The following is a 25540-nucleotide window of genomic DNA, read 5'->3' as shown; positions in this document are numbered from 1 at the left end:
CAGAACAGTGAAACAGACCAGAAAGTCCAGAAATAAACTGAAGTGCATATGAAAATATAGTAGTATATAATAAAGGTGGCATATTAAATCACAGGAAGTAAAGGTGGATTTTTTTAATAGTGTTGGAACAGCTGAATAGCCATTTGTCAAAATATAAAATTAGATCCATACCTCACAGCAAATACCAAAACAAGCTCCAAATGGATCAGAGATCTAAACATAAAAAATGAAAACATACCAGGACTGGAAGAAAATATAAGTGAATTACTTTACAATCTGAATGTGAAGAAAGTAAAATTCAAATGTAATATAAGGAAAAAAATTACTAAATCTGACTCCATGTATTAAATAACTTTGCACAGCCTATGGTAGGCAGCCTCATAGGGTGGCTCTTGTGTCCCCTACCTCCTGGTATCCATGCCCTATATCATCCCCTTCCCTTGAGTGTAGGCTGGACCTGTTTATTCATTTCTGACAAAATGGAATATGGCAGAAGCAGTGGGATGTCACTTTTGAGATTAGGCTACAAAAGACTGTGACTCTGTGATTTCTGTCTTACTCACACTCACACTCACACTAAGCTACCACATAGCAAACTGCCTTATGAGAGGCTCACGTAGTGAAGAGTTGTTAGCTGCTTGTATGTAGAAATGCAGTTAATTTTTGTGTATTGATCTTGTATGCAGTAACATTGCTTAATTTTCTTTTAGTTATAATAGTCTGTCTAAAGATCTGCTTGATTCTCTTTGAAGAGAGTCGCGTTGTTCATAAATTGTGCCCATTTTGTACCTTCCCTGATCATTTACCAATTTATTTATTGGTTCCACCATGCCAACCAGACCTCCAGCGCAATGCCAAGTAGATCCTTGTCTTGTTTCTGTTTGTAAAGAGAATGTTCCCAAGGTCTCCTCTTGATGAATGATATTTGCTGTGGGTTTTTGGTAAATAGCCTTTATTAGATTAAGTCCCTTCTATCCCTATTTTAATAAGAGTTGTTATCATAAAGAAGTGTTTTATTTTACTAAGGCCTTTTTTTTTTGCATCTCTAATCTAATGAAATTCTATTACTAGTTTACTAAGAAGGTTTTGTTTTGTTTTCTATGAAGTATCTTGAATTTTATTGAATACTTTTTCTATTGAGATGACCATACGCTTTTTTTCCCTTAATCTGTGCTCTGTTCATTTTTCACTCAGGTATAAGATGATCTCTGAGTTCACCTGGCCCAACCATGACCTTCCTTCAGACAAAGAGGCTGTCAAGAAACTGATTGAACGGTGTGGGTTTCAGGATGATGTTGCTTATGGGAAGACCAAAATTTTCATTCGAACACCCCGAACACTGTTTACCTTGGAAGACCTCCGTGCCCAGATGCTCGTAAGGATTGTCCTCTTTCTACAAAAGGTAATTTTATATTTAATGTATAAAAGGGTAAGATTTTGCTCTTATGTTCTTAAAAATTGGTTGAATGTTTTCTTTAATTCAAGAAATGTTCACGGATGGTATATTTTGTGTGTGTCTGTGCATATCTTAAAATGTTTTCTGTTGCCTTCGCACATGGAAAACTTATTTGGCTGCCCAATTTCAAAATTATTTCATCTTCAAAACTCTGAGGACATTTTGTCTTCTGGTATTTAAAGTTGGAGAGATGTCTGAACCAGTCTCCTTTTTGTCCTTTATAGCTGTGTGGGGTTTTTTTTTTTCCCAGCTTAAATGCATTGAGAATTTTTTTTATTTTGTAACCAAAAAATATTGCCAAAATATTTGAAACCACCTCCTTCAGCCGTCATTACCTCACCCCCACCACCTGACCTCAGGTGTGGAGCCCTGATGGATGCTCATTAGTTGATGGTGCTGTACCTGTCATCACTGATCTCTGCAAGGCCCCTTCTCATTACATTCACCCATTCATGTATTTCTTTGTATCACCCATACCCTTTCCCATACCTTCCATATGAACCATTTTAATGCAAAAAATTATATATATCTGTAAAAAAAAATCATGTACCTCTGTGAAGTTGTCCCTGGGACATATATACACCTAGGAGGAAAGTTGCTGGGTCACAGGGTATATGTGTACATAATTGGTATAAGTAGTGCCAGATTCCTCTCCTGGGTGACTCTGCCAGTTTGCACTGCCAGCAGCTGTATATGAGAGTTACTATGCGCCATATCCCTCCTACCAGTATCATCCAGCTAGCTAAATTTTGTCAGACTAATAGATATAATATCTTGTTGTTTTACATTATATTTCTCCGATTACCTTTGAATTGAGCATCTCAGTAAATACTTGTTTGCTTGTTGGATTTTCCTGTAAACTATCTGTTCATACCGTTTGTCTGTTTTTCTACTGGATTTGGCACTTTCTTGTTGATTAGCAGAAATGCCTTGAATATTCTACACATTAATCTCTTATTCACTTTGGACATTATAAATATAGTCTCCTATTCTGTAGGCATTCTAATGAATGTTATCCATAACATCCTTCGTTGAACAGAATTCTTAATTTTGACATAATCATATTCTTCAATTTTTTTGCCTTATAGCTTGTGCTTTGGAATTTTAAAAAGACTTTCATTGTCTCTAGGTCACAAAGATATTATCCTATATTTTCTTCTATGAACTGTGTAGTTTTACTTTTCACATTTAAGTCTTTAATCCATTTAGAATCCACCTATGGATGTAGTTTTATATAGGAATCCAGTTTTATTTTCCTCTGTATGGTAAGCCAGTTTTCTCAGTACCATCTGAACAGTCTGTCCTTTTCCCATTGATTCGTGGTGCTACTTTTATCATATACTAAATTCACACACAGACACACACACACACACACACACGTAGTCTGTCTGTGTGTGCTCTATTCTGTTCCATTTTTCTATTTGCCTGTTTTTGCACTAATACCACACAGCTTTTATTGTCATATGTCTTAGTGTATTGTAGGATAAGTCCATTTTCTCTACTCTTCATTATTAGAGTTGATTAACCTACACATAGACCTTTATTCTGCAATCTACATTTTAATATGTATAGTAAATTCATTAAATTCAATAAAAATTTTTATTAGGATTGCAGGGGATATAGAGATTAATTGGGAAGGATTAACATTTTTACAATACTAAATCATCTTATTAAGAGTAGAAAATAGGTTTATTTAAATCATCTTCATTGAACTTTAGACTTAGGCCTTATAAATTCATGGTTCATTCCTAGATATTTTATTGTTTTTGTTGCTACTGTGAATTTTTTATTATAATTTCTACATGGTACAGAGAAATAATATGGGCTTATGTTGCTTTATCTGTATCCATAACAAAACCTTTCTTGGTTCATATTTGATGATTCTGTTAGTTTTTACTTAGGTAAATGATTAAATCACATACAAATAATAAAAGTTTTCTCTTCCAATTGCCAAGCTGTTTCTTAGTGTTGGTCTCTTTTCATTTATTTTGCCTGGAACTCAGAAAAACTTTTGGAGTGAAATACTAAATTCTGTTTCATCCCAAAACAGTTTTCTTCTATTGTTTTTTTTAAATGTTACTTTTGTTCAGTTCTGTCTTCTTTCTCAGGAATGCTTGTAAATTTGCAAGTTGGATCTCTGTTTTCTGCCTGCCATAGTAAATTATTTTCATGCATCTGTTCCTTTCTATCTTCACATCCTCAAGTCCTTTCCCTTGATCTTAGGTACTTAACTGTGTGTATGTGTGTGTGTGTTTTCCAGATCTGTTACTATGTCTGTCTTTCTACGTATACAAGAGATTGATTCAGGCTCAGAGTTAGGCTCTGAACCAGAGTGACCATACCTCTCAGTTTGCTTGGGACAGTGCTGGCTTATGACCATTCCCTGTTGTAACTGTTAATGTAGCAGTACCCCTTTCACTCTCAAAAGTGTCCCAGTATGGATAATAAACTATATAGTGAGCCTACCTTGAACTCACTTTCTGTCCACTTCGTAGCTGATAGAACCCTCTTTTTACATCTACAGTGGCAGTTTGTTCACTTCTTGCACAATTGTCAGTGTCCCATAGACTTTAGTCTGTTACAGCTCTGCTAGCCAAAGATGGGGTCCACCCTTCCTCTTCCAGCTCCACAGCCCAGCTCTTACATAAGAAGATACACTTCCAGGTAAACATAGCTACTAGGGCTCTTCCTATCTTGGTCCCCTCTGACAGCACTTTGCTTCTAGAAATGTAGCATGCCATTACCAGTCCCTACCTCTGCTTTCTTCCTGGTGAGAAATTATAGTCTCTTCCTAGGAAAGAGAAATTCTAAAAGAGAAGAAATGCCTGCTTCAGAACCTATCACCCATGCAGTGGAAGAAAAGCCATCCAGTCTTCTTTGTGAGATAGATCTCACATTTCTTAACCATAAGGCAGTGGAGTAGGAAATATAAGGTGTGTTATACTCTAGGGTGTGTTATATGTGGTCTACTGATTATGTCTTTTAGACCAACTACATTGGCCATAAAATTAGTGGAAAGGTTGGGCACTGTGGCTCACATTTGTAATCCCAGCACTTTGGGAGGCTGAGGCTAGAGGATCGCTTGAGGAGTTCAAGACCAGCCAGGGCAACATAGTGAAACCCCATCTCTATAAAAAATATTTAAAAAAATTTTTTTTAATTAGCTGTGTCTGGTGGTGTGCTCCTGTAGTCCTAGCTACTCGAGAGGCTGAGGTGGGAGGATCGCTTGAGCTTAAGAGTTGGAGGCTACAGTGAGCTATGATGGTGCCACTGTATTCCAGCCTGGACGACAGAGCAAGACTCTGTCTTAAAAAAAAAAAAAGTAGCGGATATTTCTCTAGGCTTTTGGGAATAATAGGTCATCAGTCACCTAACATATAATATGTTTTCACTTTTTTTATGTCCTTATAGGAATTTAATGGGAAGTCAGGAGCAGCTGCGTTAGGAACTGCTATTTTAAACAAGAATCTCCAACAACTGATTTTTATTTCCTTTTTAAATAAAAATAGTTTTATCTTCTTTCTGATTATATAAGTAAAATATGCTCATTGTAAAAACAAATTCAACCCATGCAGAAGACTATAAGGAAAATGGGGCCGGGCACGGTGGCTCACGCCTGTAATCCTAGCACTCTGGGAGGCCGAGGTGGGCGGATCGTTTGAGCTCAGGAGTTCGAGACCAGCCTGAGCAAGAGCGAGACCCCATCTCTACTAAAAAAAATAGAAAGAAATTATATGGACAGCTAAAACTATATATAGAAAAAATTAGCCAGGCATGGTGGTGCATGCCTGTAGTCCCAGCTACTCGGGAGGCTGAGACAGGAGGATCGCTTGAGCTCAGGAGTTTGAGGTTGCTGTGAGCTAGGCTGATGCCACGGCACTCACTCTAGCCTGGGCAACAGAGTGAGACTCTGTCTCAAAAAAAAAAAAAAAAAGGAAAATGTAAAAACTCACCTAAAATTTCACCGTCCAAAGGTGGTGGCCATCAATTTTGACATCTTTCTGTGCATTTATTAATACTAGCTTATATATGATAATATGAATGAGATCATAGTTTATATGAGGATAGTTTTATGATAGCCCTTCTTTTCTTCTACAATAGTTTGTTACTTTTGTCCCCCACATTTACCTTCTCTGTCCACGTTTTTTCTCATCCCCTGTGTTAAGAGTCCCCAGAACCTCAGTTTCAGAGATCCAGTCCACCAGAAGGATTCACAGGACTCAATGTAGAGTTGTGCTGATGAGTAAAATTTATTACAGCAAAAGGATGTGGAGCAAAACCAGCAAAAGGCACATGGGGCAAAATCCAAAGGAAACCAGGAGCAAGCTTCCAAGAGTTCTCTCCCAGTGGAGTTGCCTTACTTAATTGCTTAATTCCTCAAGCATTGAGTTGTGTCAGCCACATGCCAAGTGTCATCTACCAGGGAAGCTCATTAGATACTCAGTGATCAAAGTTTTTATTGGGGGTTGGTCATTTAGGCACCCTCTGCCTACTGTGTACCAAAACCCCAGATTCCCAGAAGGAAAAAGGTATTCAGCACAAACTATACTATTTGTACAAGCAGTTTAAACACAGCCACTCTGATCACTTCGGAAAAGTTCTGTATCAGTGTAGGGAAATGTTTACCAGCAAGTTCCCAGATACCAGCCAAGGGCCAACCTCACAAGCAGGCCTTTGTAAGAATAGCAGTCTCGGGCTTGCTATGTTAACTCTTCGGGACACCCTCACAGTCTTCCCATAACGTTAATAGACTTCCTCATGCATATAGCCTTCCATACTGGTGCCTTCATTTCTATGCACTGGATTCCCAGAGCAAGACTGTTGAGTTGAAGAGTATATATGTTTTTAATCATAACAATTCATGTTTCTACTCACTATGTATGTGAACTCTTTTCCCTAAATTTTGACCACAGTGGCTTTTACCATGCTTTGCATTCTGATCAGTAAGAAGTGATATTTTATTTCTACTTTATTTATTTCCATTACTATTAGTATGTGTTTATTGGCCTTTTGGATTGCCTATCTTGTTACTTGTTTATTCATATTCTTGGCCCATTTTTCAGTTGGGTTGTTTGTCTTTTTCCTATGAATTTGTGAGAGCCATCTGTATATAATATGTATTAATTTTATATATTACAATTATTTTTATTAGAGTTATTTGTCATTAGACTCTGTTCATGGTATACCCTTCCATTTGAAAATTTTCACTATTAATATAATGAAATATGTCTTATCTTTTTCCCTATAGCTTTTGGGTTTCTTAAAAAAATTACTGATCTGGAATTTATTTTTGTACACAATGTGATATAGGAACACAACTCTGTTTTGTTTCAGGTGAATAACTAGCTGTTTTAACCTAGTTTATTAAAAAAATTCCTTTTTTCCCCCCACTAAATTGAAATTCCACCTTTGTGCAATGTTAATTTCCCATATATGTGTGAATATATTTCAGGACTCACCATTTCATTCTACAGTCAATTCCTATGTCAATATCAGACTATTTTTATTATAGTACATCATAATAGATTTTAATATCTGAGAAACTGGCTTTTGGTGTATTTTCATATCTTTTTGTGTGCCTTAATAGAGATTTAATGGAAGTTGTAAGAGGGAGAATCAGAATGTTGACCAAAACTAGAACCTCAAAAACTACTTTAAAGGGATAAATTGCATAACCACAAAAAGGTTGCAGAAGAGCTATAAAATGTGTTACTTTCTGATTCTTAAAAATATGTGTAGTTCACTGTCATCACCTAAACTATTATTAACTAGTCAATATCAATGATTACAGGTAGTCTGTTTAATGCACCTTATTTCCTTCATATACAGTCAGCCCTCTGTATGTGTAGGTTTTGTATTCTGAGAATACTGTATTTTCAATTTACATTTGACTGAAAAAAATCCATGTGTAAGTAGACCCGCGCATTTCAAACCCATGTTGTTCAAGGGTCAGCTGTACTTGGTCATGTGCTTGATATTGTAGAAAATTTGTGAAATTACTAGAAATATTTTTTTAAGAAATAAGCATATAGATTTATTGGTTCTATAGCACATAAGTAATAGCAATACAAGTTCATGTAGGAAAATGAAAAATATAAATAATTTTATTTACAATATAATTTTATTTTGTATTAAATATAAACTTAAATTGTTATCACATCACTGTTGCGTGATACTTTTTATCATATCTTAGCGTCTATAAACACTTATTGAATAGTTGTAATAGCCAACTTAGTCTTGCATATGATTTACCAGAGTTTCCTCAATCAATCAAACGTTGCTGGACATTTAGGTGTTTCAAGTTTTTCATTCTTATAAGGCTTGTTGCAGTGCTTAAAACAGTGCCTGACAAAATACTAAAAGTTCAGTAGGCATTAGCTATTGTTATTACTACTAGTACTTCTAATACAACTATTAAATATTTATAAATATTTTTTATTATTTTGTTGAAATTCTCAGAATTGAAATTGTTGGTTTAAAAGATGTACACTTTTAAGGTTTTCTATACTCATTTTGAAATGGCCCCTAGAAAGATTGTACCAATTTACCCTCCCACCAACTAATGCATGAAAGAGCTTGTCTCACTGAAGCACTGATTATTTTCATTTTTTAAAATAGTTTTTCTGAATGACGTAAAACCTGAATGTTTTGTCTGAATATTTAAAAATGAATTTTACAAAAAGCCCCAGTTATAGTATACCCGTTAAAAGAAATGAATCAGTGTAGCCAGTGAGATTTTTATAAAGGGCATTCTCTTCTTTTCATAACATACAATTGATTCACTTACCCACATATTCTCTGCATTTGTGTGTGTGTGTTCCTCACATCGCATTTGAATGAGAAATTACTAAGATGGTATTTGTAGAAGCCCCTGAAGAAACTATTTAAGGTTTTCAAAATTACAGCTTAAGCAAGGAGGTGCTAAGAGATCAGTCAAGTATATTGTCCGTTCAGTGCAGGCACGTGGAGCCAAGTTGAAATATATAATGACTTCTATTAAGTATGTCATGAAATAAATCTGTCCAAGTTAATTTTGTTGTTTTAGCTTTTTTTCTTCTTCAACCTGGGCCTTCTATGTGTTATAGTCATTAATTCCCAGAAAATAGGAACCTTACTTATTGCAGGACTAGGGAAATCCTGAAAAAAACCTGTTAGTTTTAACTATTAACTAATAATTACCAATTATCTGATTTCTAATGAAAATTTACACCAAACGCATTAAAAAGAGTCATAATTCTCTAATATTCTGTGCCCATTTAGTCTAAAATATTTTGTTGTCTTGAAAGAAGAATGGGATATGGAAACCTTCAAAAAATTCCTTCCTTTTTTGGTATGTGTATGATTTTAAATTTATGTTCTTATTCTAGGGATTCATAGGGCAAGATCAAAATTGTCATATAAGGTGATATTAAGGACAGATTCTCAAAGGGAGATGGAAAAGTATTGAGAAAGTTTATTTGTTTTGTGGCCATTAACAAATTTGGATATGTTGACAAATTGGAAGAGTGGCTCTCTTGACCCACCTGTAAGACAAACAGGTATCTTTGTGAATTGCCTTTATTTGGGGGAAGTAGCCCTTTGTTAAAGGGCATCTATAACTGATTATAGACAGAGATCTTAATTGGTCACCATGTCATGTACTTGGACCATTTCAGATTACACAGCTTTGATTCTAGCCTTAGTAACAGAATTATCACTTCCAGTGCACCATGGTGTATGTAGTTAAGTGGTCAAGGTCCTTCCTAGGTCATGTAATGAAAGCTACTAAATATATAAGTTCTTTCTTTAAATGATAGTATCTTAAAGCTCTAATCATTTCCCCCCAAGCAATTAATTTCTGGGTAACCTAGGGTTACAGTTATAGCCCACTAATTCCTTAGCAGCAAGAACTGCCAACTCTGGACATTTAAATCATGCTATCCCTGACCTGCTCCATGCTCCATGCTGTGAGTTTTCCGGTTTTTATTTCAGTTCTAAGTGTGGCTCACAGCATGTAGCCCCCATGACACCACGAACTGTGGGGTCCACAGTCAAGCTTGAATCTAAGATCAGTTGGCAGTCTTGTATTGTAGATACGTGAAACTACAAATATGTCTTTATAAGAAATAATAGAAATTCTTTGCTATAAATGTTCAGATACACTGGTCTCCTGGGATCATTTGGCTCCCAGAATTTTATTTTTACTTGTCTGGTGGCTTGCTGATTAGAGAATGATAGTGGTTTCATTATTAGGTCATAGCAAAATTGGTGCAATTCCAAAAGCAGGATAGGAGAGAACAAGGCAATGAGTGGAGAAGAAAGTCTGTGGAAAGGTATCAAAGAAAAAAAAGTGTGAAAAAGATAAAGCTGAGGAAGGAAAAAAGGTCTCAAGCCAATGAAATAAAATATTTAAAATGTGAGCTAAAATTGTATGTGATTGTGTCTAATTTTATGTGGACTTCAAGATGGAATTGTGGGGTAGTTAGTGATCTTTTCTTTAATTCAAAATAAAAAATATTTGGCATTCTACTAGCAAACTGATATTATGCAAATATGCAAAACAGGGCTACCAGATTTTATCAGTAAATCAGCAGTGCATACATAATAGGTATACATATAACAGGGATACCATGTATACATGTACATACCATGTGTAATGGTGAGAAAGGAAATAACAGAAATATATAAGACCCATTGACCTTTTGTGATGGTTCATGGGAAAATTTTTTTGTTCTACATCAGCATTAGCTGTACTTCTGGGCCACTACCCTCAAACTGGCAGTCATGTTATAGGGAGGGGCCAGGCTGCTGCATACCCTCTTTGTGAAATTCCTTGAATGGTGATATTGGACAGCCTTGAAATGTTCCTGCACTTAATGGAAATGTTTCTAATGGTTTCTGTTTATGTATGATACTGGTTGAGCTGTTAAGATAGATGACGTTTGAACATGTTAAGCAGATATACATCTATTTCAGTTGTGTTAAGAGTACTGTACTTTAAAAATCAACAATAGATGTTAAATTATATTGGATTACTTTCTAGCAGGTATCAAGATGTTCGTGTGACTTTTTTTTTCCTCTTTTGAGGTGTTTGTACAGAGAATTCGACTATCAATTTGTTAGCAATCCTATTAATATGTTTGCCTCAGCAGGATAACATGGCTACTTTTCCTTCTTTGTCCATGTTTTAGAACAGTCTAAATAGCATTGGAGTTAATTTGTTCAGGTTGAATTATTGTGAAACCATCTGGAAGGGGGCATTTGTTGGAGCATAACTCTTAAACAAATTTCTCCAGTTCTTTATGATAATTGATCTTTTTTTATTTTGTATCTTTTGTGGGATTAGTTTTAGTAATTTATACTCTCCTAGAAAATCATCCAGATTCTCAAATTTAATTGAATAGAATTTAACAAAGTAATCTCTTATGTTTCTTCTCATTTCCTTTGTACCTGTAGTCATTGCCTCTTACCAGTTCTTATTTTATGTATTTGATTTATGCTCACACTGTTTTCTTTGTCAACTTTAGTTAATGATACATTTCATTATCTTTTCTCAAAGAACCAGTTCTCTGATTTATTTATTCTCCCATTTTCTTATTTCTAATTTATTAATTTTGCAAGCAGATTATCTTTCTCCAACTTCTGAAATTGGGCACTTTGATCACTTTTTTCTTTTACATTTATTAATAATCGCCTGTGGAATTTGTTCTGAGATCTACTTTTTCCGTATGTATTGGACCTGATACATTATCATTTACTTATTTTTTGTTTCGACTTCTTCTTTCCTCAAAAGTTGTTTACAAATTTTTAAAAAATAATTTCCATGTGATGTTTTGTGTGTATGCTTTGCTTCATTTTCTAATTTTGTTCTTAATTTTTAGTTTTACTGCTTTATAATCACAGAATGGTCACAGAATGTTAAATGTGCCATTTCTACTTTTTGGAATTTATTAAGAGTTACTTTGGGCCCTGGTATATGATCATTTTGTGAGTATAGTCTGAAAGAAGGCATATATTCTTTTTCCTTTTTGATGTTTTTATTATGAAAAATTACAAATATTCACAAAAGTAGAAAGAATAGTTTAATGAAACCCCATGTTCCCATTACTCAGATTCAACAATTAACATTTTTCCATTCTTATTTTATCTGATACTCACCTCATGCTTTTATGTATGTTTGTTTTGGTTGGAATTTTTAAAGGAAATCCCAGATATCTTATCATTTCACCCATAAATACCAGTCTACAGATAAGGACTTTATAAATAAGGACTTCATATGGCAATCTGTCAAATATCTTTCAGTTGGTTTGGGATTTCATTCAAATGTATTTCAGAAACTTGATATGTAATATTAATTATGATTTTCAATGACATATGATTTCATTTTTAAAAACTGTATGTTTCAAAGGTGGCTCCTACACTCTTATCAAGCATGACACATAAAAAAAAAGCATGACATATAAATAAATAAAGGTGGCTCGTGCATGACAAGGACTACCCTGGTTGGTTTGTATTAATTAACAATTTAATATTATTTGTATAATCTTGTATTTATTTGTTAAATTTTCATTTTACATTTTTATTGTTGGATTATATAATATTACAGCCCCAATCACAAGAAGGATCTAGTGAAGGATTAAAAATGGCTCATTAAGGCATAAACATGTAATGAAAATAGTAAATTCTGAAACTGAGAACAGTATCATAACTGTTAATTATAAGTAGTCTCAAAGGTTAACATAGACTATAATAATTTTATAAACCAGTCAGAAGAAAATAAGTGTGAATAAAATCATTATCTGAAAATTGGATTTTATTGGTTTCATCACTCATTTGCCCCTATTGCCTAATGTTTTGTTTCTTATGAAACTTTGTCAGGTAGTGGCATGAAGCCAGTGGAGGCTCTCACATCATTTTCAAACAAAGCACACTGACTTCTTTGTGAAACCAATCAAGGGTTTTATTTCTCAAACTAAAAGCAAAACAATTATTTCTCATGTGAAAATCAATTACTTTTGCCCTTAAACTAAAAACAAACAAACAAAAAAAAACCTACTAACATGTTAGCTGGTATTTCCTGAATGACAAGCACTATTCTGGTTAGTTTATAAATATTAACTAAATCGTTATAAGAACATTGTGAATGAGTATCTATTATTAATTCCGTTTAATAGATAAAGGAACTCTTTACCGAGTGGGTAAGGAACTTGACAGAGGTCCCACAGATGGAGACCGCCAGAGCTGGGATTTGAACCCAGGAGGTCTGCCTCCCCCCCACACACACTTTTGACCACTGTACACTTACACCACAGTGGCATCATTCAGGATGTACTCCATATAGGAAAAACAGGTTATGACTCACGCTGTTGCAGAAAAGCTTATAAAACCAGCCAAAAGGTGATGATGGTGTCCTGCTCAGAGAGAATGCAGAATGAGATTTGGCAAAATTCCTTTATTAAATAACCTTGGTAGACATCCAGTGATGTCTTCTGAATCATTTACTGTCAAATATGTAGACTGAGATTTATTTTAATGCAATTGGAAGAAAAAAGTGATGTTGAAAGTGTGAATCAGCTCTTGACATAGGTATTGTAATGAAGACTGATCGATGACTCTCATTTTTTTACTGAGAATACATGCTCCAGGAAAAGAGATGTTTATTTGTTTTGGTAAAAATGACTTTTGAGTCAAGGATAGATTGGGAAAAGTATGTTTATTTGGATAACTACTGACAAAGTATAAGCTGAATCACAGGAAGTTGGAGGGTAGGGGTGCATTATTGTGAGATAAGAAAGGTTGTCGCCAGTGCCAGTCAATTCATTGCTTTATTCACAGAGAACATTATAGTTAAAAATATGCTGTTTGATCTTGACTGAGTGTTGGAAGAAATAAAAGTGTGCCTTTGATCGAATGGTGGCCATTGACTCTATATCTTTTCAGTGTGCTATGAGAAGAAATGGGTAGCAGGTGTCCTTTACAACACTGTGATATGTGGCTCTGAAGGAGAAGGTGCCCATATGCATTTTTAAATGACTAATAAATGTGGATTTGTTCATTAATTATTGAATGAAGGCACAAAAATGAATAAGATAAGGTTCCACCCAGAAACTCACAACCCAGCCAGGAAGGAAATGTGTTAGCACTCAAACCAATGAGATGGAGTAATTGTGATGCTCTGGGGTAGGCAGTGACTGCCAGGTGGGCTCAGAGAACAGGCACCTACCTGAGCTGGGGAGAGGAGACTTTCTAGAAGAAATTCACCAAAATCTTAACTCTATTAGATTCACGTTTCACTTGAAACTACATTATAGGGAAGACAGATCTTAATCTGAATTTCATAAACCACTCATATAGGTCGAGTCCATTAGAACTGAATTATTGATATTGTAGTGGGTTGATTGTCGCTGGAGTTAGTGGATAAAATAAACTTCCTATGACAACTGTGGAGAACAAAGTTTTCTATAAAAATATTCACGTTTCCCATAACAAACATAGACTAGCCCTAGTCTTTGGAATTACTAAAACAGCCCTTACAGGAAAGTTCTTGCCCTTCGTAGCAAACAACCGGATTGGTAACTAGCAAGCAAATATATATGGCCACAGTGCAACTTAGGATAACAGAATTCAATTTAAATTTAACTTGAATTTTATAAAAGGGTTATAAATATTAACTAACCTTTTCCTTATTTATCTAACAAGATGTGGAAAGCTAGCTCAGGACTTGTCTTCTCAAAGCACCTGGATCAACAAACTCCCATTCTGTCAAGATTTCTCCTTTATAGCTGTTGATTGAGGATGGCAGCCTCTGATTTGCTTATGCTTTTTTTGTCTTGCCTTGCAATCTTCTGTTTCCACATTCTACTGTACACAGTCTTCTGCAACTTGGTTTTTATCACTCAGAATAATATTTTTTTAATTTATCTAGGTCGATCAGTGTAGCAATAGTTATTTACTTCTTTACTTCTTTACTTATTCACTAAAGTGACAGCTTATTTAATTTCCTAGTAATAGTAACTTAGTTTTTTAATTTTTTATTATTCCATGAAATGCTACAGTGAACATTTTTGTACATATTCTCTTGCCTACAAGCAAGTAAGTCTCTGTGGGGCAGCTGTTCTCAAATTTTGAGGATCCCCAAAGAACTCATCTTAGAGAATTTTACAAAATGCAAGAATATGCAAGCACGTGTTCCATTAGCTGTCAGAGTAATATTGTAATCACATGTGATATAGTCTCTGGAAAACTCCATTGTAGACTCGTGAAAGGATGAGAATTTAAAAGGCAGATGACCTGCAGGTATAAAATTGGTTTTGATCTTGAGGATCCCCCAAAAGGGTCTCAGAAATACTCAGGGTTCCCCAGACCACACTTCGAGAACTGCTCTTGGGTCTATACCCCAGCCTGCAAATGCTAGGCTGTAGAGTATGCACATTTTGAAGTTCACTAAAGATTTCCCAGTTGCTTTCCAGAATAATTGTACCAGTTTACACTTACCAAGAAATGTATGAGAGTTTTTATTTTTCTATATCCTTATCAACAATTTGAATTGTCAAACTTTGTAATTTTGGCCAATCTAATTTTGACCCCTGCGTATGACCTTTACTTTTCTTCTAAGTTCAGGTATGCACAGGGGTATTTGTTACATTTTCGTAGTAGTGGGGATATCGGGTTATCTATTCTGCTACTTTCCTGCCATATTCATTGGAAATCCCATTGAACATTTAAGAGAGAGAAGTGATGTGGTCAGTTTGTGAATTTTAAATAGATCTGTGTCAAGGAGAGATTAGAAGTCAACGACACTGGGGGCAAGATGGCCAGTTAAGAGCCTATTGCTATAATCTAGGTGAAAGCCAATGAGGACCTAAATCTACCAGCAGTGGTAGTTGAGATGGGGAGAAATTTGAGAAATACTTAGGAAGTAAAATTAGCAGACCATGATAGTTGCTTGGATGAGAGACTGATAAAAGGCAGGAATCCGGAATTAATAATTTCCAAGTTTATAATCTAGGGTCCTGGATAGCTGGTGTCACTAAAAACTGAGATAGAGATAGAAGGTACAGAAGCAGGGGCATACTTGAGGATATTAATAGTGTGGGACATGATGTATTTGAAGTGCGTATGAGACATTCAAATAGAGATGACCAGCAAGCAGTTGGATATATGAGTCAGGGAAGCAAAAGAAGTAGCGAATTTCAAATCAGAAGGAATGATCAACATCATCAAACATAGTAGATACAGTCAACACAATAAGGACTGAAAATTGCCCTTAATCTGGCAATTAGCAGATCATTGTTTTATTAATAACCAGCATGTTAAAGTTGATCCGGATGAACACAGAGTATAGGATAAGAAAAACCAAGTACCAGAATCCTCCAGCGGGAAAGCATATTGAACATATATTGGTAAATCATGGTAATAGAAATAGGTATGGGAAAGGAGTATGTTCCTAATGAAGAAAGCAATGGACATTTATCTTCTGTCAAACATTTAGGAAACATTGAAACATTGAAGGCTTACCCCTACATATATTACTAAGCAGTGCTGTTAGAATAGCACTACGGTGTACAAGTCATTGATCTTAGTATTGTGAAGAAAATTTCTGTTAATTTATAATATAAGCCTATAACTGATCCATTTAGTATTTACATGTTGACAAAGGTAAAGCCCTTTTAGAACAATAAAAATGCTTCAGCAAAAATTCAACATTGAAACAACAGAACAGTCTTCCCCACCACCCCTCCAATCCAGCCTTCTTTTTCCCTCCTCCCACCCAATTTGTGAATAAAAAGATAAAAGCATATTTGGAAAATAATGGTGACATGTCAAAAATAATTTGTTTCTTATTTATCTCCCCTCAGACACCACCAATAAGAAACCACTGCCACCCCATCTCCAGCCCCCTCCCCCATAAGTTGGAAGCAGATGATTTGCTCTCCTGAAAGAGCAGCAAATCCGTTGCCTGGGTGATATCTCATTACTAAGGCAACCAATTTGGTGCATCAGTGTGAATCCCAATTTTAAAATGTAATTATGCCAAGATATGTACATATGCTTGAGATTTACTTAAAAGAAATCTGTTCCCCTTTGGAAGGAAAACATTTCCTATGTTAGGAGAAAGAAGGGGGGAAATACTGCTTTTATTCTTTGCTAGCTTAAATGCACCTTTCAGTTGAGCCCACAATATGTTTAGTAAAACAGCTTGCATTGGTTTCTCCCTCACCACTTTTTTTTTTTAAACTTGAGATGTTCTCTTTCCAAGACACTTCTCTCTTGAGACCTGTCACTCATAACTGAACAGCTGTTGTCTCCATGGCAACACTTTCTGGCCCCTATAGGTGGTAGTAGGAAAAAAAGAAAGAAAAAAAAACATGGCTACATTTTCATTTCGGTTTTCTTTTTTAATTGCTATGAGCTCAAGAGATTTGATTCTTTGTAAGGAATTAATTAATGAAGGGGAAGTGATTCAGCGAATAGATGTTTACATTAAATTACAAAACTTCTGAACACTTTAGTGAGGATTGCTATTCCAGACTCAAATGAAGGATCTTTGAGATAGGGTGTGTTCAATCAAAAGCTGTCTGGAGGAAGATTACAGAGGTAGATGAAGATGTGCACAGCTAAGTAAAATACCATGTAGTCGCTGCTGAGCAATTGTTTTTTTCTTTCTCACCAACAATAAAAAATTGTTTAAAAGTAAAAAGGGCATACTTGGGTGCAGGGAGTATTTACTTTAATTATCAGCCTTATTAAATATGAAATCTGTGCAACTCATTAAGTTTACCGTCTGCTGTAGATGCCAGGAAGCTCAAGGCTCATATTTATATTCAAATCCAGGAACCATCCTTAATTTGGGATTTTGAGTATAACTATCTCCCTTTCCCCCTATGCCTCTGCCCCTATTACCTGGCTGTCCTTTTTTAATTCTTACTTTGGTAGTTCAGTTGTCCATGTACTTTTTGTAGTAAGTTCCCTCCAATCCTTTTGGAAATAATTAGGAAAGAGATATTAAAGGCAATGATGAAGATATTTTATGATAATAGCTATTCACTGCTTAGGGATAACACCGACATTTAATGTAAAAGATCACTCCCCAAAAAGGTGATTTTTTAAAAGAGTTCTCTGAAAAGACTTTTCTGAAGTTCATAATTTTGCCACCTATTTCATTAAGCTAAGAAACTTTATGGGTGACAAAATATATCCTGTTTACCAAGTTGGGTATATCATGGAATATATGTGGTTTAAGTGTGAGGGATACAGAGTTGAGATTTATTTTATTTTATTTTTCTTACTATAGCACATATGTATGGCCGAAACCAAGAATCTAAGTATCTTAAAAATTTCTCATAGTGTTTGTCATGGCACATTTATACACATTCTGCTTGGACTATCAAGTTTTACTAACAACAAAAAAAAAAAAACTTTATGAAATATTCAACATGTTCTGAGGAATACATATATTTAGAGCATTCAATTTGCCTTAATGAAGAGACATAGTGGCTTTAAGTTCTATTTTTGTAATTTCAGCAACTGCAGAATATGAATACCTTTAATATACACAAGATCCTTCCAAAGAAATGAGGTAAATATCTTACTAGAAAACTGAACAAAAATATGGATGATCAGTCTACAAAAAAAAAACCAAAAATGGCAAGCAACCATATTTTCACCTGTCAAATACTCAGGGTTTTTCAAAAATCATACACAGTGTTGCTGAGGACATGTACATTACGGGCATAAAAGTAAATTGGTGGCCGGGCGTGGTTGCTCACTCCTGTAATCCTAGCACTCTGGGAGGCTGAGGCAGGAGGATCACTTGAACTCAGGAGTTTGAGACCAGCCTGAGCATGAGCGAGACCCCATCTCTACTAAAAATAGAAAAATTAGCCAGGCATCATGGTGCGCGTCTGTAGTCCCAGCTACTCAGGAGGCTGAGACAGGAGGATCCCTTGAGTCCAGGAGTTTGAGGTTGCTGTGAGCTAGGCTAATGCCACGGCACTCTACTCAGGGCAACAGAGTGAGACTCTGTCTCAAAAAAAAATAGTTGGTGAGAACTTTCTGGAGGGGTAGTTTGGCAGTGTGTTTCCAAAAATCAAAAAATTGTGTTTGCCTCTAATCCAGCAATTCTTCTAGAAATTAATACTAAGAAAACTCTTAAGAATTTATGTAAAAATTTAGTAGTAAGAATTTTCTTTGTATCATTTCTCATGAAAGTGGAAAATAATGGAAAATCTTAAATTTTAAGAAATTATGATACATCTGTACAATAGAAAACTATGTGGCCATTAATAACAGTGTAAAAATGTATTAACATTAAAATTGTTCATGATAAATGTTAAGTGAAAACATGTTACAAAACAAGATGTTCAGTATGATTCCTCTTTAACCACATTGTCAATTCTGGAAATATCTACACATATGTGCACATACACCCATTATATATACTGAAGAGGAACCAATGAGTCATCCTTTTCATAACTAAAGAAAATTTAGGACTATTTTTCTTCAGTGTTTTTTTTTCAAAGTCCTGTTGTTGCCAAACATTGCTATCTATTCAAACTTAGTACTCTAACGATAGTCCATATTTTTAAGAAAATTTAATTTCATCATAGGTTTATTAGTCAGCTGTCCTGAGTTGATTTTATTGTATTTGTATGGATAAGAAACCAAACATTCATAGAAACATTTTGGTGACAAATATCCATGGGCAACTAAAAATAAAATCAAGCATTTATAATGTAAATACAGGTTTACAAAGGCCGTACTTTATTCATGAGTTTATTATACTTTAAATATGCTATAAAGAGGAACAACATATAACCTTAATCACATTATTTCAGTTTAAAATTTAAGTAATGGTTTTTATTATAAAGTAATACATGTTCATTTTAAAATATTTTTTAAAAAATTAAAGAAAGGATAATGTCACCCTTCATCTCACCACCAAAAGATAACCACTGTTACAATTTTGGAACATATCATTCCAGTCTTTGTCCTACTGTCTCTCTTATACACGTACAAAAAAAATTTTTTAAATCTAAGTCATACTGTATGCACTATAAATGGGTATCCAATGTGAAAGTCAGCAGAACCATGGTGATAGTTGTGGTGCTCTGCTCCTAAACCACTTCTTGGTGATCTTCCAGGCTTCCTTCCTTGACTCTTGATTCTGCACAGCATCACAATCTTAGGTTTAATGTTGTTCCTCTGTTCAAAAACCCTTGAGTCATCCACAAAATTAAGACCAAACTCTTTCAGAGTCTGGCTTCAACCAACTACGTCTCCCGTTATACCACAGTAAGACTTTTTTTTTTTTACCGAACCCTCAAACATACCTGCTTTTTCTCCTGTACACTTTTGCACATACTCTTTTTTTTTCTTTATTTTAGAGTATTACAGGGGTACAAGTGTTTTGGTTATACAAATTGCTTTTGTACAGTTTGAGTTAAAGTTACAAGTGTGTTTATCACCCGGATAGTGTGCATTGTACCCGTTAGGTATGAATTTACTCATCCCCACCTCCCCTGACCTGCTTATTTGTAATGTGTTCTATTTCCATATGGCTTTTGCATATACGCTTTGCCTTGCTTTCAGTGTTTTCCAGATTCAGTTCTCTCTCCTCACTAAAGTCCTCCTGGCCAGACCAGTCTAAATAAAGTAGCCTGTATTTCTTTCACCAGAACCCATTTGTCAGTTGTATGTGGCTCTTTTGAAACAGTAGGTTCCATGGGAAGCAGGAACCAGGACGTGAGCCTCCTGTTAGTTTTAGGATTCAGGCTCGTGTAAAGTTTTAGGTCATCTTCACTTCTTTTATCCATAAAATGATATGGATGGATATGGGCACATCCACCACAATCAGGTGTGAGGTGTATTGTGGGTAATTTGCTACTAATAAGATATCAAAGATTGTGAATTATTTTATAAACAGGAGTCTATTAAGAGTTATTCCTATAAAATTTATACTTGCTTTCTTGAGTGAGCAAGAAAGGCACATTTCAGGGATTGTGCAACCTCTAGGAGTTTGTTGCACATGGGAATGCTCCTCTTAAGATATGCCATGGAGGAGTCAGGGTGGAGGACCTCTCAACTACATGATTTATAAGAAGTCTTTAGTGGTGGCTCATGCCTGTAATCCCAGCACTTTGGGAGGTCAAGGAGAATCCTTTGAGCCAGGAGTTCAAGACCAGCCAAGATAACACTGCAAGACCCCATCTCTACAAAAAATTAAAAATCATCTGGGCATGGTGGCACCTATAGTCCCAGCTACTCAGGAAGCTGAGGCAGGAGAATCGCTTGAGCCCAGGAGTTTAAGGGTGTACTGAGCTGTGATCACGCCACTGCACCCCAGCCTGGGCAACAGTGAGAGACTTTGTCTCAATAAAAAAAAAAACTCTTTAGCTCAAAAATTCTTGTTGGATTCTGTAATTTCTATAGTCTTTAACCAGTGTTTAAATCTTACGTCATCTATTAATTTTGCACTCTTCAACTAAAGTATAAATTGTTGAGGGAAGCAGCATCCTTATACTTGATTATGTTCTGCACAGGGTGCTCAGTATGATGTCCTGTACACAGTGGCTCTGGGTAACATTTTGTCAATAATATAATTATATTATGAGTCAATACTAGTTCATGATTTGCTTCTAGATTTGTAAAGTTTATTATTAGCTATGTTATGGATGAAAGTAAAGATGTTTATGAATACTTAAGAACTATTCCTGTGCATTTAAATGAGGTACCTTAGTATACCAAGCAAATGTAGTAAATAGGAGGCACAAGAGTTATTTCTAACTGGGAAAGTAGCCCTGAAGTCTCAATTCTGCTGGCAGAGTTGAAGAATCGCTAACTTCTGGTTAATTTCTAGACTCTACTGCTGCCCACCCAGCAGATAGTTCTTGGCTTTAGTCAACCATAAGGCACTTGGGTTCCAATCCCAGCTCCAACACTTAGGAGATGACATTTTTGGGCCTCACTGTGCCTCGGTTTTCTTATCACTAAAAGAGAATTAAAATAGTTCCTACGTCATAGTGTAGTTGTATTAAATGAGTTAGTATGTTCAACATACTTTGAATACTTTGTAAGTACTATATATTTGCTTTTATTATTAATACTAGTATTATTACTAATGTTATGATTAGTTTGCATTCGTATCATTTAGCTATTGCCACAATTCTATCACAAACCACCTGCATTACTGTCCTAGCTGTAAGAAAATTATCACAAATTTGGTATCTTAAAACAACAGAAATTCTTTCACAGTTTGGGAGGACAGTTTGAAATCAGTTTCACTGGGCCAAAATCCAGATGTTGGCAGGGCAGTGTTTCCTCCAAAGATTATAGGGGAAAATCTATTCCTTCCTTCTTCCAGCTTCTAGCAGCTGCCAGCATCCCACGGCTTATGGCTGTATCACTCCAATCCCTGCCTCCAGTCTCTACCTTGATAGTCACAATGCTTTCTCTTCCATCTTTTAATCTGCCACTGCCTCCCTCTTACAAGGATATTTGTGATTCCATTTAGGATTCGATCTGATAATCCCAACTAATCTACCTCTCTCGGGACCCTTAACTTAATCCCATGTGCCATGTTTTTTGGGGTTTTGTTGTTGTTGTTTTTGCCCTATAAGATAACATTCAAAAGTTCTAGGGATTAGGAGGTAGGTGTCTTTTGGGGGACTGTTATTCAGCCTACCACATCACCCTAAAACTTGATGGTTCCAACAGTCAGTATTTATTTCTTGCCCATGCATCTGGGGTTTGGCCAGTCTTGACTGAGTCATCACAGGTTATGGGTTGAGTAGAGGTTGGCTCCACATGTTGCTCATTTTCCTGAAGTCAGTGCACCCCAGGGACATATTCTGCTCATGGTAATGGCAGGAGCCTGAGAGGGCAAGGCTGACCACACAAGCACATTTCAAGCTGCTGAGGTCACAGCTTTTTATATCCCATTGGCCAAACAAAGCAGGTCACATCAATGGAGTAGCTCGTGAAGGTCAAGAGAGAAGAAGTGCCTACTTGCTGGACAATAATATAACCTAGCACAGGGTTCTCTGTAGATGACAATAATTTAAAGCTGAGTTAGCAACATACTTATTTGGGGAAGGAAGAAAATCCAAGATTAAAAGCAAAGTTGTTTAGTAATAGGATAGTTTCTATAGTTCTTATGTGATGGCTAAGTCAAGGAGCTATGCCTATTGTGGCCTTAGTCTGGCCAAATACACACGTTCCTGAATCTGATAATCCTAGAATACCTGTTCCATGAATTTTTATTTAGGGGATAAACCTCTACAGACATGGAAAGTCTGAGTCTCCTTTGGGCTACCTAGCTCCTGTCGCTATAATATAGATAGTAGATTCCATGGAGGTTTGAAAAAGAAGCAAGGGTATTGTGCCCCTTTGGAAGAACGAAATATCTTCTGGATAGCCTCTCAGGAAGACATGTGACCTGGAGATTAGTCACCAACTGCTGTGTGAAAGCCAGGCTACATGACTTACAGTATATTCTCATGTCATCTTTGGCCTATGAGCTTGAATAGGTAGCTCATCTAAGTAATCTAATCAAGAGTTGGTTCCTTATATATTACATGGAATCTGATTTTTGTTAATTTGAGAACCAGTATACAACATTTGAATTTGATAGAATTTTCCAGTCTAGGTTTTTTTTATTTCCTTTCATTCCAATAATAAATTATATCATTCTTGCAGGCCTAGTAAAAAAAAGGAATAATATACAGTAGCACTTTTAGGCACTTTCTGGGTCTTGTTGACATCAAGAGAGAGAATAAGGATGTACGTGTTTTCTTTGGTCACTTGAAAAAATGCAGTGACTCTGAAGTATTGACTTTTATCAAAAAAGAAAAATAAGAATTTTTCATGAAAAATCCTGTAACTAGAATAAACAAGAACTTAATTTAGAATATCCACGTTATCATACTAGAACGGAACCAGATTATTTAAGATGAAGAATTTACATTTTTAGTGAAATTCTTTTAATAATAAAAGGAATATTCATGAAAACCAGACTTTTCCACGCATCAGTTTGCTCATTGGCAAATTGGCAGCAGGTTTTCAAGTTGATGCTTATTCATGCTAGTCTGCTCTAGAACCAGCAACCATCAACACTGAATTTGAAATTCTGTTAAGACGTAAGAACTGCATGACAGCTGCCATATATTTTCTTCCTTGAATTTTTCATAATTTGTGTGGCTCATCCACACAGTGTGTAACAGGATGAGCTGTCTATTTCTTTTAAGTGAGCTCCTGTACCCCACAGTTGTGGAGCCCTTCTTGGATATAACACCTCAATAGGGCTTTTTTTACAGAGAAGTGTGTCTTCTTTTAAAGGTATTTAGTTTATTCAAGCCAATAATCATTCATTCAACAAATGTGTTTATTGCTAGGTACTCTTTGGAAATACAGTGATGAATAAAATAAAAATAACCCTCATCCTCATAGAGCATACTTTCTAGTTGAAGAGTGAAACAAAACATAAGCGAACAAATAAGTAATTACAATTGTGTATCAGTTATCAAGGAAAGGAAAAGCTGAATTGGGCAATCATTCAGAGGACAAGGGAAAGGTATTTTAGATAGAGTGGTCAAGGAAGACCTCTCTGAGGAGGTGCCATTAAGCTGAGACCTAAAGAATGTGAAGGATTTGAACCTGGGATAAGTTCAAGAAGAGAGAATTCAAGCCAGGAAATACATAAGCAAAGAGGCTGCAGCAAGAAAGAGCCTGAATGTTTGAAAGACCTTTTAAGCAATGTCACCGTAGTGTCTCTGCTTCTATCACTTTATGATGCTCTTGCACGTCTATTTCTTCAAGGTTCAGTGCAGAGAGGTTTGTGTCTGTGCAAAGTTTCAGCTAGAGTTTGGGTTTTGGTTTTCTGGAAGGACACCTGGAGGGCAGCTATAGAAGAGTTCCATGAAATATTGATCACAAGCCAGTTGAGATGAATGGAAGAAGACTAAAAAGAAGGGTAGATTTTGATGATCCTAAAATATTTCTGTGGTTTGCATATAGAAATAACTGCTTAGGCAGTCTAATGCTGGTGTTTATTTGAAAAGTAGTCTGATTTATTTTATCTATATATTCCCTGATGACTTCCCAGTGACTTTTTACACCTCTATTTCAGAGGAGACATTCTTATGAAGATTTCCAATATTAACCCCTCTTAATGCCTGACCAGATACTGACTTAGATTCAGTCTACTCACATAGAACATTTCTCCTGTCATATTCATCGGCTGTCGCTGATAACTCACTTGTATTTCAAAGAATCCAGAGCTTTAGTGGGCATTTCACACATTTTTAATTAGGGATAATCTACTGGAATAGGCACAATCCCCCCGTCATTCATGGAGTGATTATAAAATAAAGGCTCTCTACTAGCTGTGATTGAATTCCCCATTCCCCAACCCCCACAGAGCTTGCATTCTAACAGAAACATAAATTCGTTTTATGGGCACATATTTGGTTTTGAAGTAGGGAATGCCTTTCTAAATATAGCACCAGCAAAAGAATTCTTGAGGGCAAAGATTGTTAGATATTCCTGCATGAACAGTTAAAACTCCGGTTTCTCAGAAACACCGTTGTATCACAATGCGTGCAATAGCAAAAACATAAAATGCAATTCAAACTGGCATAGAGAGTAACGGGGATTTATTTCCTACAAGGAGAAGCCCCTCTATTTGGCCTTCTCTTGAGTCATCTTCATTCTGAGTCTGGCTCCCCCTTGTGGTTGCGAGATGGCTGCTAACAATTTCAGTAGCCACATATTTCCTCCATGTTCAAGGAGAGTCACTTCCAGAAGCCCTTAGACATTCTCTCAGAAAAGTGAGAAATATTTTTCTCAGAAACACCTATCAAAACTATTCTCATGTTTTGTTGGCCTGAACTAATAACAATGGCCAGGAGATAATAAAAGGCAAAATGCTAAGAAATCTTTGTAAACATAGTAAAAGATTAGCTTATTTCATATACGAAAAGCTCTTACAAATCATTATGTAAAATTATGAACATGTGATAGACTCAAAAGGAAGGACGAGACAATTTACAAAAGAAAAAATTCAAATAGTGAATTTTTAAAAGTTGAATAACAATAATCAAAGCAGTT

At 35.7% G+C, this 25540-nt stretch overlaps 1 protein-coding gene across 1 annotated transcript in view; it reads left to right on the top strand.

The window, feature by feature from the left end:
* The window catches only part of MYO1D (myosin ID), a 324487-nt gene that overhangs the window by 138881 nt on the left and 160066 nt on the right, over positions 1-25540 (top strand). The window contains exon 16 of the mRNA XM_069482282.1: positions 1195-1402. Within this exon, the coding sequence (XP_069338383.1) occupies positions 1195-1402 (208 nt within the window). The remainder of the gene's footprint in view (positions 1-1194; positions 1403-25540) is intronic.

Source organism: Eulemur rufifrons, chromosome 9 (genome assembly GCF_041146395.1).
Source record: "Eulemur rufifrons isolate Redbay chromosome 9, OSU_ERuf_1, whole genome shotgun sequence".
Classification (NCBI taxonomy): domain Eukaryota; kingdom Metazoa; phylum Chordata; class Mammalia; order Primates; family Lemuridae; genus Eulemur; species Eulemur rufifrons.
Note: the sequence above shows the minus strand (reverse complement) of the source record. Positions and strands in the feature narration are given on the sequence as shown.